The sequence below is a fragment of the Malurus melanocephalus genome, unplaced genomic scaffold (genome assembly GCF_030028575.1).
Source record: "Malurus melanocephalus ecotype Western Australia unplaced genomic scaffold, MMel_1.1 scaffold_803, whole genome shotgun sequence".
In the NCBI taxonomy this organism is placed as follows: Eukaryota; Metazoa; Chordata; class Aves; order Passeriformes; family Maluridae; genus Malurus; species Malurus melanocephalus.
In genome coordinates, this window is record NW_026624035.1 from 20616 (window position 1) to 33818 (window position 13203).

At 44.2% G+C, this 13203-nt stretch overlaps 1 protein-coding gene across 1 annotated transcript in view; it reads left to right on the top strand.

Moving 5' to 3' along the window:
- Nucleotides 1–13203, top strand: part of MBD5 (methyl-CpG binding domain protein 5) — a 38196-nt gene that overhangs the window by 19312 nt on the left and 5681 nt on the right. Inside the window, exons 7-10 of the mRNA XM_057385261.1 lie at nucleotides 3533–4510; nucleotides 5775–6022; nucleotides 7901–9073; nucleotides 13044–13117. Coding sequence (XP_057241244.1) covers nucleotides 3533–4510; nucleotides 5775–6022; nucleotides 7901–9073; nucleotides 13044–13117 — 2473 coding nt within the window. The remainder of the gene's footprint in view (nucleotides 1–3532; nucleotides 4511–5774; nucleotides 6023–7900; nucleotides 9074–13043; nucleotides 13118–13203) is intronic.

The following is a 13203-nucleotide window of genomic DNA, read 5'->3' on the forward strand; positions in this document are numbered from 1 at the left end:
GATGGATGGATGGATAGATGTGAGTGAAAATATTTGGGACTAGAACTTGATACAGCTGATAAAGGAAATTAAGGGAACCCCAATAACCACAGCAAATGAAGACGATCAATTGTCCCAAGTATCAAACCTCAGAACATCAAAAATAGGAGAAATCCCAGGTGGCRAACTTCAGTAGTGACAAAAAATTTGGCAAGAAAATGCTGTCATGCCTTCCCTGGAATGGGAGTTTTTCCTGGTGAAATATACAGAATAGAAATAGTAAAATGTCATTAAATGGGGAGAAGCACAACACCAATCATTGAGGGTGAGGAGAGAAATTTGTTTCAATGCAGCAAAGAAAATTAGGAATGGAACACGGAAAACAGGACTCCCAAAGGGTTTAGGAGGCTTTGTTTTAATCAGCTTCATGTAAAGTGCTAAAAAAAAGAAAAAATCCCATCAAACAAGTGTGGATTTCCTCCCCAAAATCACTTTAGATATCCTAGATTTACGAAATCAGGAAAGCTTCTGGATTCCAGGGTCAGAAGAGCATCTGACACCTTTTTGGCACTTGTGTCTGAGGAAAAAATTCTTATTAAACTGGAATCACGCCTAGACAGGATGCCAAGCACCTACTCTTCTAATTATCCAGGAAATTTAAATATCCTATTGATTTGGGGTTTATAGAAACATCCAGAGCGACTTTTACCTGTTTGGGAGCAATTATCAGGAATTACTTTTAAATTTCCAGCTTTTTTTTTTTCCTATTGTACCTTATTTTCCCTTATTATTTTGGGGAGAGGAAAATTATTAATTTTTTATTCAAATAAGAAGAATAAGGAAAATTCAGTGCTTGCTTGGACATGGTTTGGGAGTTTCTGGTGTTGTTTGCATCTTAAAATTCAAATTTGCCAACAACTCTCAGTCTTGGAGCTCACCAGACSCTTACAATGGAATTTTCTAGGAATTTATATCGGTAAAAGTTAAAAGATTTGTAAAAAATAATAATAAATTTATAGAAAGATGAGTCTTATTAATATTATTACAGAGAAAAACTGAATTAATTGGATGGGATTTCCCACACGGATTTAGCTCTCTCTGAAAATGGAACCAGTGGGCAGCTCCAAGCCTTGCTGGAGGGAGGAGTGGGCATTATTGAAGGAAATCGTGCATTTTATCAGATTTTTAGTTTCCCAAATTTGCAGGCGAGTGTTTTYCTTCATTTGCAATGCAGCTGGGAGTGGGGAGAGATCGGAGCAAGTGAGAAAATCCCAAATTGCTGCTCCTGCTCTCGTGGCTCCCTCTGAGTCCTTTTCACCCCAGTGCTGCTGGGAAAATGCAGAAATCAGGGAAWGTTGGCAAGGAAAAGAGCCAATGATGAAATTCGGTCAGGTATTAAATATTAAAAATTAAACTTTAAAAAAAAAAAAAAGCCTATTTTTATGGAGTTCTGTTGTCCTAATAATAGTTCCAGGCTTTTTGCCCTTTCCCCAGAATTTTAGGGGCCAACATCGCAGCTGTTTGGGATCCTGGGAAAAGCAAGACTTGAGAAAGTGGAATTTCCACCCCATTTTTTTATGCTCAGCTCTAAAAATGTTTCAGGTGTTAATGGCTAACGAGCAAGTTCCTTTTCACTTTTACTCTCCTAAGTGCTTCACACACCTGCTTTAGTGGCTATTTTTATTCCACAAATTCCAGCTGAGGCTGTTTRAATCCTGGGCTGGGTAAAGGAGAGTTTCTCCCAGGGAAATGAACTGTAAATTATCATTTTCTAATTGGTGTGCTCTAAATGCAATCCTTTAGGAAGAACAATTCTGAGGTTTTAATGATAAATATCTTCCACTCTGCTTTTTTATTTTAAGTGAATATTTTCAAGCACAAACTGATTCCTAACACTCATTTATTTCATTGGTTTTTCCTGAGAGTGACTGTCAAGAAATGCTTTAAAAAAAAAGCACATATAAAATCCACACAGGAAAATATCTGCTCTTGAAATAAAATAGAATTTTAAATGCTCATAAATAAAAACAGTAATAATTTAAAAAAATTATATGTTGGTTATTTGCTCCCAAAATATTTCTTTGACCCTCTAAGAGAAAAACAAATCTGCTTTTCCTGCACTCTGGATATTTTTTCTTTTCACTGCGTTGCAAAGAGTTCCTTTTTCTCAACAAGTGATAAAAGAACCTTTGGCAGAGTCTGCGGCTGCAAATCTGAGTTTGTCCTGGGCTTTTATGGTTTTTAGTCCTTCATTTTTTTYCCCTAAACGATTATTAAGGTCTGTTTTTTACTGAGCTCACATGTTTGGGTTTTTTGGGGTCCGTTTTTATGGAACTGGGAATCAGAGCTGGGATTTCCTTTGGRTGTTCAACTCCTCATATTTCTTATCCAGAACCTCCCAAATCTCATCTCAGAGCCTGGGACTGCTCACAGTGCTGGAGTTCTGGGATTTTTGAATTTTAGGAGTCTTGGAGTTTTGGGATTTTGGAGTTTTGGCAGTCTTGGAGTTCAGGGGATTGGGAATTTTGAGAGTCTTGGGGTTTTGGAGTTTTGGGGGTTGGGAATTTTGAGGGTCTTGGGGTTTTGGAGTTTTGGGGGTTGGGAATTTTGAGGGTCTTGGGGTTTTGGGGTTGTTGGGATAATTCTGTCCTTTGGTCTCACAGCCCCATATCCCAGTGAGGATGGCTTTTCATGGATGCCTTCTCCTGGAATATTGATTTGTTGGGATGGGATTTTGATCCAGATTTTGATCCAAAAATCCTGTCCTGGCACTTCAGTCTGGTGCCTGAGAGAAATTCACTGAATGCTGCTGTAAATACACCAAATCCAGGATTTTTCCAGCCCAATTCCTGCTCTGTCAGGTTGGGCAGAAGCTGGAGGGGGACTATTTATCTGTATAAATATTTTTTTAAATAAATAAATAAAAATTGTTTTTTATGAGCAAGGAGGTTTTTGACCCACTCACCCAGAGTAGGATTTCCTCTGCTTTRTGATTGCACTTTGCTCTCACCTCACCTTTTGTTACTTTATCATTTAATTTCTGCCCTGATATGAGATAWTGGCACTGGGAGAGAGGGCTGAGCTTTGTTCTCTTGAATTCAGGGCAGTTCCAAGTTTCTCTGTTTATTTTGTACCTTTTGGAGTTGTCACAACATTACAGCACTTAAAAAATTGTATTTTGGATTAAAAAGGATGGAAAGGTTTGGGTTAGGGTTGGGTTAGGGTTGGGGTTAGGGTTTGGGTTAAGGTTAAGGTTAGGATTAGGGTTAAGGTTAGGATTAGGGTTAGATTTAGGATTAGGGTTACGGTTCAGGTTAGGGTTTGGGTTAGATTTAGGGTTAGGGTTCTTATCAGTTCTTATCCGTTCTGTGGTTGCAAATCCCTTTCAGAGAATCGTTTGTTTAGAGAAACAGGAATTGGTATTTTCTGATTATTGATACCTTTCAGTCCCACATCCCATGAGCTGTACCTGCAGGGCTGTTGAGAATGGAAAATTGTTTATTAAGAATTAATAATATTAATGATGTTTATATTCCCATTTTCCCAGTGGCAGGGGGCTCAGGCCCGGCCTCATCCATTGCCATCGCCGGCAGCAGCCAAGCCGCCATCACCAAGACCACATCAGTGCTCCAGGACGGTGTCATCGTCACCACRGCGGCCGGGACCCCTCTGCAGCAGGGCCAGCTGCCCATGGCGGGTGAATTCCCCTTCGGGACCCACGAAACCCCGCTGCACTTCCCGCAGAGCAGCTCTGCCAACAGCAGCGCCCTGCCGCCCGCTCTGAACCCCAACCTCCTCAACTCGCTGCCTCTTTCTCTGCCCGTCAATCAGCAGCACCTCCTCAACCAGAATCTCCTGAACGTCCTCCAGCCTTCGGCGGGAGAAGGCAAATCCGAGGTCAACCTCAACCCTTTAGGTTTCCTGAACCCCAACRTCAACGCCGCTCTGGCCTTCCTGTCGGGCGACGTGGACGGGCAGGTCCTGCAGCCCGTGCACTTCCAGCTGCTGGCGGCGCTTCTGCAGAACCAGGCGCAGGCGGCCGCCATGCTCCCCGTGCCATCCTTCAACGTCACCATCTCGGACCTGCTGCAGCAGCAGAACCCCCCTCCGGTGCCCACCGCGCCCCCCGAGCCRCTGCCCGACGGCGGCAGGGTGGAGAACCTCCTGCCCAACGCCATGGCCGGCTTCCCGKGCGCCGAGGCGGCCGCCAACCCGCTGCTGCTGCCCGCCGCCTCGGGCGCCTCGGCGCTGATGGCGCTCAACCCGCAGCTGGTGGGGGGCGTGCTGAACCCGGCCGAGGTTTCCATCGCCACCTCCTCGCAGGCCACGGCCACCACCACCACCACCACGTCSTCGGCGGTGGCGGCGCTGTCGGTGTCGGCGCTGGGCGGTGGCACGGCCGTGGTGTCCATGGCGGAGACGCTGCTCAACATTTCGGGTGGTGCCGGGGGAGCGCCGGGCCCGGCCAAGCTCGGTGGGAACTCGGTGGTGCCGCAGCTCCTCAATCCTCTCCTGGGGACGGGTCTGCTCGGTGAGTGCGGCTTTTTGTGAAACATCAAACATCCAGAGGGTTGGGGAAGAGGAATTTCGAGTTCTTAATTTGTAAAAATTCCGCTTTATCTGCCCGTTTCGCTTTGTTGAGAAAAGCTCAACTGTTCTCGTCAAAAAATTTCAAGCGTTTTCTACTTTCATTCCTTAGCTTTTAATAGATCTTGGAAATTATTAATTTTGCCACCTAGATCTATTAAATCCACGTGGAAATTGCTGTGAGCAGTTGGATTTATTTCATTGTTCAAGGAGTAGCAGCCCAGGAGCATCCCTGGGTGAGCTGGGAGTGCCTGTGGCAGCACAGGGTTAATGGGAACAGCGGAGCTGGGTGTGACAAGCCACCAACACCCCCAAACAAGTGATGAAAAACCCCTTAAATACAAGGTTTTCCCTCCTGGGTGATGATTTTTTGGTTATTTTTTACCAAAAGCATATAATAGAGTGGGTACTCCTCTGATTGGTCTGTGTAATGTACTCCTGGTGGGAATGAAATAATAATAATTAAATTCATAATTAATAATGAAATTAAATACATAAATAAATAATAATTTCATTATTTAAATATTGTTTAGATATAGTAATTGAAATAATTATTTAAATCACCCTGACCTTCCAAATGGCTACAGTGAACTCAACCCTGCTCAGCATTTTCTGTGTGAAGTACAACTGACCAATGACCCTTCAAATGGAAATTTCCAGGAAAACACAACATTTTAAATTTTTAAAAAGAAGCAAACCAGGGATTGGATGGTTCATTAAGYAGAGTATTTTATAAAGTCAGGATCAACAGTGTGTTTGGTTTTTTTAGGAGCTAAATGTTCATGTGAATTGAAATTTTTATGTGATCGAAAACGTTAATACAATTTTATTTTAGAATGTAAAAAAAAAAGCTGTTTGGAGTGTTGTGTGACCTGGCTGAGCCAAAAATCCTTTTCTCCTTCACAGTTAGTGAAGAAAACTTTTTTTGGAGGGTTTAAATTCTTTCTCTCCRTGCCTTCCTCACGCCCTCACCACCCCAATGCTGTTCCAGTGATATTCCAAGGAATTCCACAGAGGCTCCTCCTGCCACACGTGGCTGTTCCAGGAACCTTCACCCAGGTGGAAATGACACAACAAAAAACCAACAGCAAACAAATAAAGATCAGGAGAGCCCCGTTCCTGGGGGATGATGGCAGAGCAGCAGCTTTCAGTTCAGTTTGGAACGGGGGGGGAATTGCTGATTTGTGTTTGCTGTTCTTGGATTGCAGGGGACATGTCCTCCCTGAACACTACTCTGAACAACCATCAGCTGAGCCACCTGCAGTCACTCCTCAACAACAATCAGATGTTTCCTTCCAATCAGCAGCAGCAGCAGCAGCAACAACAGCAGCAGCAGCAGCAGCAGCAGCACCTTCTCCAGGGTTACCAGAACGTGCAGGGCTTTCAAGGGCAGCCCCAAATTCCTGGCCCAGCCAACAACCCAAACCCCATGGCGTGTCTGTTCCAGAATTTCCAGGTAGAGGACAACATGGAATTGATATTCAAACAATTGTGCAGCTCTCAGCAGGTGGAATTTTATRTTGGAATGTTCTCCAATGAGCTGCAATGAATAAAGTAGGAAGGTGTAGKTCAAGGCAATTTCTTTGCTTTAATTCTAAAGATTTTTGCTCTTTCTTTGTCGCCTTCTCATGGTGAATTTACCCAGCTGCTCCTTCTTTTCAGGCCAAGTGATGGATTTTAGACCACCCCAGTTTACATTTTTTTCTTTACAAATTCTTGTGGGGTTGGGAATTCCCACCCATATATATATTCCCACCCATATATATATTCCCACCCATATTGAATTCCCCAACGTATTTTGCCATTTGATTTTATCACAGATACCATCAGAAATCCTCCAGAGATTGTGTTTCTTTGCTGATTAAAACAATGTGATTTATATAATTACAGATACACTGTATGCAATATAATCCACTGGCTCATGGATTTAGCAAATCAGGAACATTTGTTATTAAAATTTTATCCCTTTCTCCTTAGGAATTGGGTTTAGTTCTTTTGGAAAGAGTTGTGCTGGGTTATTWAAAAAATTCCTCTCTGTGTGCTGACAATCACAACAGAATTTTAGCAGAACTCTTTTCCATCCCACAGAAATGATCCTAAATTCCCATTTAGCCCATTCTGATAATTCAGCAGTGAGAAATAAACACTGCTAGCACTTTGCAGTAATTAGAAACTTAAAAAGTTGTTATAGGTGACAGTGCACCAGTCCTCTTGTGTTCCCACCGAAACGGGATGGAGGAGCTGTGATGTGGATTGTACAGCCTGGAAAAACAGGGATTGCACAGAATAAACCACAACAAACTGGGCAAAAATGAGATTTCCCTGCTCCCCAAAAGCAGTTATTCCTAATGCAGGGAATTGAATAAACCCAGCAAAAACAAACGCAGAGGGAAAGCAGGGATTTGTTGTTRSTCTGTTGCTGCAGAGCTGCAGGTGGGAGGGTGGGAGTGCAGGAGGAAAAAGGAGCTGTGGAGAAATTTCCCTGGAAATTCTCAGTTCTCTAAGAGATTCCAATTCTCTGTAGGAATTTTGGTTGCTTTAGCTCCGTGTTTGTTGTGTCGCATTCCTGGTCATATAAACACTCATGGCGAGGAATTAAAGCCTTTTGGGATATTTCCCCTTGTGTTTTAGGTTTTTTATTGCAGTGCTCATGTTGACATTGTGGTCCCTGCCTCTGGATGTAACCAGGAGTAGGGAAAGCTCAGCTGGTTGGATCTGGAGGGGCCAGATTGCTGTGGGGGACTGGGTTCAAACTGAAAGAGGGGAAATTCGGGTGGGATATTGGGAAGAAACTCTTCCATGTGACGGTGGTCAGACCCTGGCACAGGGTGCCCAGAGAAGCTGTGGCAGCCCCTGGATCCCTGGCAGTGCCCAGGGCTGGGTTGGACGGGGTTTGGAGCACTCTGGGATGGTGGAAGCTGTCACTGGCACTGGATGGACTTCGAGGTCTTTTCCACCCCAACCATCCTGTGGCTCTATATCAGGATTATTGACCTTGGAGAAGGTGGTTAGGAGTTGACACAAAGCAGGAGGCTGCTGTGCTTTGGTCAGGAGAGGAAATCCCTGCAGGCTCTGCAGGAGGTGATGGTGCTGGCCCAGCAGTGAGGGAGTTCATGTCACATCCTGCAGGGTGTCCCACAACCCACGAGGCAAACCCTGCCACAAGGCTTTCATTTCCCTCTCAATTAGGGGTTCAATTTTCTCTTGTTCAGCATTAAACTTTGTAAGTGATGTAGAACAAAGGCAAACTGTAAGGATTAATCCCACAGTTWGTCTGTTGAAAGCCAACCTGAGCTGAAACAGCAATTGCCATCTTTCCCTCTCGTTTCCCCAGGTGAGGATGCAGGAAGACGCCGCCGTCCTGAACAAAAGAATGATCACGCAGATGGGCATGGCGCCGGTCCCCGAGAGCTCCAGCACTCTCCTCCCTCCCTTCCAGGAGCCCCCCTGCGATCTGCAGCAGAGAACTGAGCCGTCCCTGGGCCAGCAAGCCAAGGAGAACCCCAACAACGCCACGGCGGCCGCGGGCGACGCCTCGGTGGACGCCATCTACAAGGCGGTGGTGGACGCCGCCAGCAAGGGCGTGCCGGTGGTGATCAGCACGGCGGGCTCCGGCTCCACGCAGCCCAGCCCCATCCCAGCCCTGAGTGCCATGAGTGCCTTCACAGCCTCCATCGGGGACCCGCTGAGCCTGGCGGGCGCCGTCATCCACGAGGGCCGGGCGCGCAACGCGCGGGGCGCGCGGCTCCCCAAGAGCTCRGAGCACGCCAAGGCCGAGGGCGACGCCTTCGACTATTACAGGGCGGCCGCCTGCAGCACGCCCAAAAAACAGTGGGAAGGGGAGCAGAGCCCCGGGGGGGACATCAGCAGGTGGAAATGCGAGGAGTTCCTGGAGCACCCCGCCCACGGGCACGGCAGCCCGTGCCGAGAGAGACCCAACAACGTCTCGGCTCCGCCGCCGCTGCCGGCCGAGCAGCACCAGGTCCTGCTGGCCCAACGCAACTGCCAGAGCGAGAAAACGCCGGAGGAGAATTTCAGGTATAACAATTACAAAAGAACTATGATGAGTTTCAAGGAAAGACTGGAGAACACTGTGGAACGATGTGCACACATCAACGGGAACCGCCCGCAGCCCAACAGGGCCTTCGGGGAGTTGCTCAACGCTTCCAAGCAAGAGCTGATCCTGGAGGAGCAATCCCCCAGCTCCTCCAACAGCTTGGAGAGCTCCTTGGTGAAAGACTACATCCATTACAATGGAGATTTCAATGCCAAAAGCATTAACGGCTGCGTGCCCAGCCCCTCGGATGCTAAGAGCATCAGCAGCGAGGAGGATCTGCGCAACCCCGACTCGCCCTCTTCCCACGAGCTCATCCACTACAGGCCGAGGACGTTTAACGTGGGCGACTTGGTCTGGGGCCAGATCAAAGGACTGACTTCCTGGCCTGGGAAGCTTGGCAGAGAYGAAGAGGTTCACAATTCCTGTCAGCAGAACGCTGAGGAGGGGAAGGTATATTTCTATCTCTATGCACGTGTCTCTCTCTCTCTCCCCACAGATGGTTATCCAAACTCGGCCTCCTTTATTTATCTGTCTCTCCTTTCAGCAGCACCGATGGTTTTTGCTGAATTTCCCTGTATTTACCTGAGAATTCTCTGCCAGGGCCACGAGCCAGGTTCCATTTGGGTTTTGCTGAATGTTTTTTTGGGGTTAGCAAAAACTTGTTCTCGCTTCCGTGGTGTGTTCAGCCCCATTCCTGGCTCTGTGCAAAGAATCCCACACGGGAATTCCTGAAAGTGTTAAATGCCAAGAGGAGAAGTGGCCTAATCAGATTGAGGAGTGTGTGATGAGGAAAATGTTGCTGATGGACACACACACACTCCTCACAGGAAATGAACACCCATTTCCAGCTTTAAAGTTAAACTTTAAAGGAGGTTTTGATCATTCAGTAATAACAAAAGTGTTCCAGTTTCTTGTTTCATACTAAAATCCTTTTGTTTGTGTCAACAAATCACATGCTTGATGGGGAATACACAAAAATGCACTTATCAAAGAATTATTGGTTATTTTATTATGAAATACATTCCCAGGTGTGGTCTCCATTACTTGTGTAACATTATATCTTTGTAGTTCTGACAGAATGCCTTCCACATATAAATATTTTCAAGCACCATTTTATAAAATGTGAATTTTTAAAATGCATAAGCAGAAAGGAGAGATTTAAGGAAACAGGGTTTGTCTGTGACACAAAGAGATGAAACCACTGAAAAATTGTGACAGTGGGTTGGACCAAAGTGTCACTTTGCAAAAAATTCAGCCAAGGGCAGATACCCAGAGGAGAGAGGGGACGAGAAGCTCAWTCCCACAGCTTCTCTGGGAATTCCATTCCATCCCACTGCAATCCTGGGCTCTGTTGGGCCACGGTGGTTTCACCCCTGGAGCAGAAGAAATTCAGGGACAGGGACAGAATTCCAGAGCTTTCCGTGGTTTATTCCATCCCACCCAGCCCAAAGCAGGACAATGTCCCCAAAGGAAGCTCAGATCCCTGAATTACACATCAGCTTAGGAATTGGAGGCACAGGAGAAAATCCCAAACTCTTCAGGGATGAAATAAAGCTGGAAGAATTCCATGTCCAATATCCATGGAACAACATTCCCATTCCCAACGTGCTTTTATGGATTAACTCCAAACCTGTGTGTCTAAATCTCTGTGAATGTTCAATAGAATTGAAGGGTTGATTTTTCTATAATTTCTGTAAAGAGGGGAAATTTTTTATTTGCATTTTTAGCAATTTTTTGTTTCCTCCTAAATTTATGGGTACCTGAGTGTGTCTCTTTGATTATTGTGGGTTTTTTATGGGAATTGTGTGATGTTAAATCCAGTGGCACCAATTTTATTGGGCACAAAAAGCAGGGAAGCAGCTCCTTGGAATTCTCCTGTCAAGGTGAACACCAGCCCAAGTTCTTGTGAGGAAATCCCACTCCATGGATCACCTCTGGCATCAGATCACCTTGAATTTAATCATTTTAAATTGAAAAATCAAAGAAATGTGTCTGATTCCTCCTGCAAGAAGAGTGAGTGGCCATTCCAAAGGGCAGGAGCTGAGGAAAAAACCCACACCAAAGCAGAAGAAATCACCTGAAATTCTTCCAGGAATCACCTGGAAAACCACAATGGAATCACCTGGAAAACCAAAAAGAAACAACCTCAAAAACCAAATGTTCTTCAGGAATTCTTCACCTGCAGCACTTTGAAAATTCCCTTTTCTCTGGAGCTTTCTTAAAACCTCTTTGAAAGTCTCTGTGTAACCAAATGTGACCTTTCTGTATTTTATTAATTTACTGTTGGGATTTGTGCSTTCTCTGTTCTTTGGGTTATTCATTATTTGATTTTTGTTTCCATTTAAAAGTTTTGGGGCATTCAGGGATTTCATGGAATGTTGGGTTTGTTTGGAGAGTGGTGTTTCCCAAACAGGATTGCACTTTTCTGTCTTTTCCAGCAATTTTTTTGGCTGCTGGAAATTCGAGGAGCCCAAGGAAATGCAGCCAAAATATCTGAGAATAAATCTGAGTCTGTCCATATCCCAAAGCACAGGATATTTATCTCATTAAGCAATTAATTAGATTATTATCCACACAAATCACCTAAACTGGACCAAGGATTTGAGAGCAATCAAAGGTTTTGTGGTGGTTTTTTTTGTGGTGAATTTTACCAGGGCAAATCCTGATCTTAATTTGATTTTCTAGGGGTTAAACTGGACAGGTTAAACTGGACAGGTTAAACTGGGTTCCTTAAACTGGGCTTTGCTGGTTCTTTGCTGGTAAACCAGGGGGATTTATCCCATCTCTGGGTGTTGTTGATATTAATGATATTATTAATTATTATTTCTGTTAGATCTGCTTTCCATACTCTGTCACGGAGCAATTTGATAATTCTTCCAAAAACAAAAAAAAAATCCTTTTTTATGTATAACCATCACAAAATGCCAATAATTAAGAGGTTTTTGTTACTTTCAAAATTTTTTTTTTTGCCAAAAATATTAATTCTTGATATCATTATTTCCATTGAACTTTGCTCTTTCTCTCCTGGCAGTTTGTTCCTCAGTCACACATGAATAGGAATAATTCCTTTTTTTTCCTCATGTTTACCCTTAAAAAAACTCCCCAGGTTTGTGATTTCTTCCGAGTGCATTTGTATTTTCTAAAATCCAGAGAGGTGAGGRATTATTGGGAGTATTTGCATAAAAAAAGAGCACATTTTTAAGGGGAAAATGCAACAATTTGTGGCATAATTGAATTTATTTTGTGAAAATTGAAATGGAAGATTTTTCCAGCAATGCTCATGGAAATGCCCGGACCAGCACATTCCTGATTTCTTTAGCACAGGTGTGACTTCAAGAYATTGAAATTTGATCTAAATCTGTAATTTTGGGCCTTATTTTGGGAGATTTTGGCAMCTCTCACTCATTAACTTCACTTTGTTGTGTCCACGCAGCAGATCCGTGGTGAATATAAATTATTGAATGATTGGAAAGCTGAGTTTGGAGGGAATTTTCATTTCCATTTAATTTTCAGGTTGTGTATGGGCACTCAATAAATTTGTATTTATGTAAAAATGTCAGGTGAGGTGGAGAAAAGAAACAGGAACTGAACCATTCATTTCCTTGAGGCTGATGTGTGATAAATATCAGATTTTGTGGTTTTTATCAGCAGAAATGACTGAGCCAGCTCGAAATAATACAGTGGATTTATGTTTTGAGGTGCAAATGATGAAATTATAGAGGTTTTCATTAATTTTCTACTTGTACTGTCTACACTGGGATAACTGGTGCCCACACAGGGGTTGAAAATGTTTGAATTTTGAAATATTGAGGATTTGAATTCCCAGTTCTCTTGAGCACGTGCCCAAATCAATCCCTGATCGCTAAAGAAAAAAAAATTAAAATAATAATAATAACAATAATAATAATAAATAAGTAATAATACTTACAATACAATACAATAATAAATATTTAAAATCATTTAAATTGCCAATTTTAAGACAAATAAATAAGGTGGACTCCGGTGCAGAGTCCTTAATTCATGAAGAAAATAAAGATTTTTTTGGGAATGGGAATGAACTTGGCCGTGCCGTGAGTTTGAGCAGAGACCTGAAATTCTTCACCTGGGAACTGGGAATGCTTTGGTGTCAAACTGGGACCATCAATCCCAGGCACTGGGATTTCCAGGTGCAAAATCCAGGTGGAAAATCCAGGTGAAAAATCCATTTGGAAAAGCAAAGCCAARAAAGATCTTTTGTAAGATTTTCCTCCTCCATTTTGTCTCCGCCAACGTCCGGATTTGCGTTTTTGTCGCTGTTGGGGAAGGAATTTTGGTCCCTGCAGGGTGGGRAGGTCCAGCTGTGGTTCCTACCCAAGGAAATCCCAGGAATTTGGGGAGGTTGGAGCTGTTTTAACCTGGTGTRTTTTCCATCCCTCTGCAGGTGGAGCCCGAGAAGCTGAAGACACTAACGGAGGGGCTGGAGGCGTTCAGCCGCGCCAGGAAAAGGAACAGRAAGTGAGTCCATCCCTTTTTCCACTCAAATCCATCCCTTCCAGCTCCCTGCTGCCCTTTTGGGGTGAATTCCCTGAAATTCCTCCTGT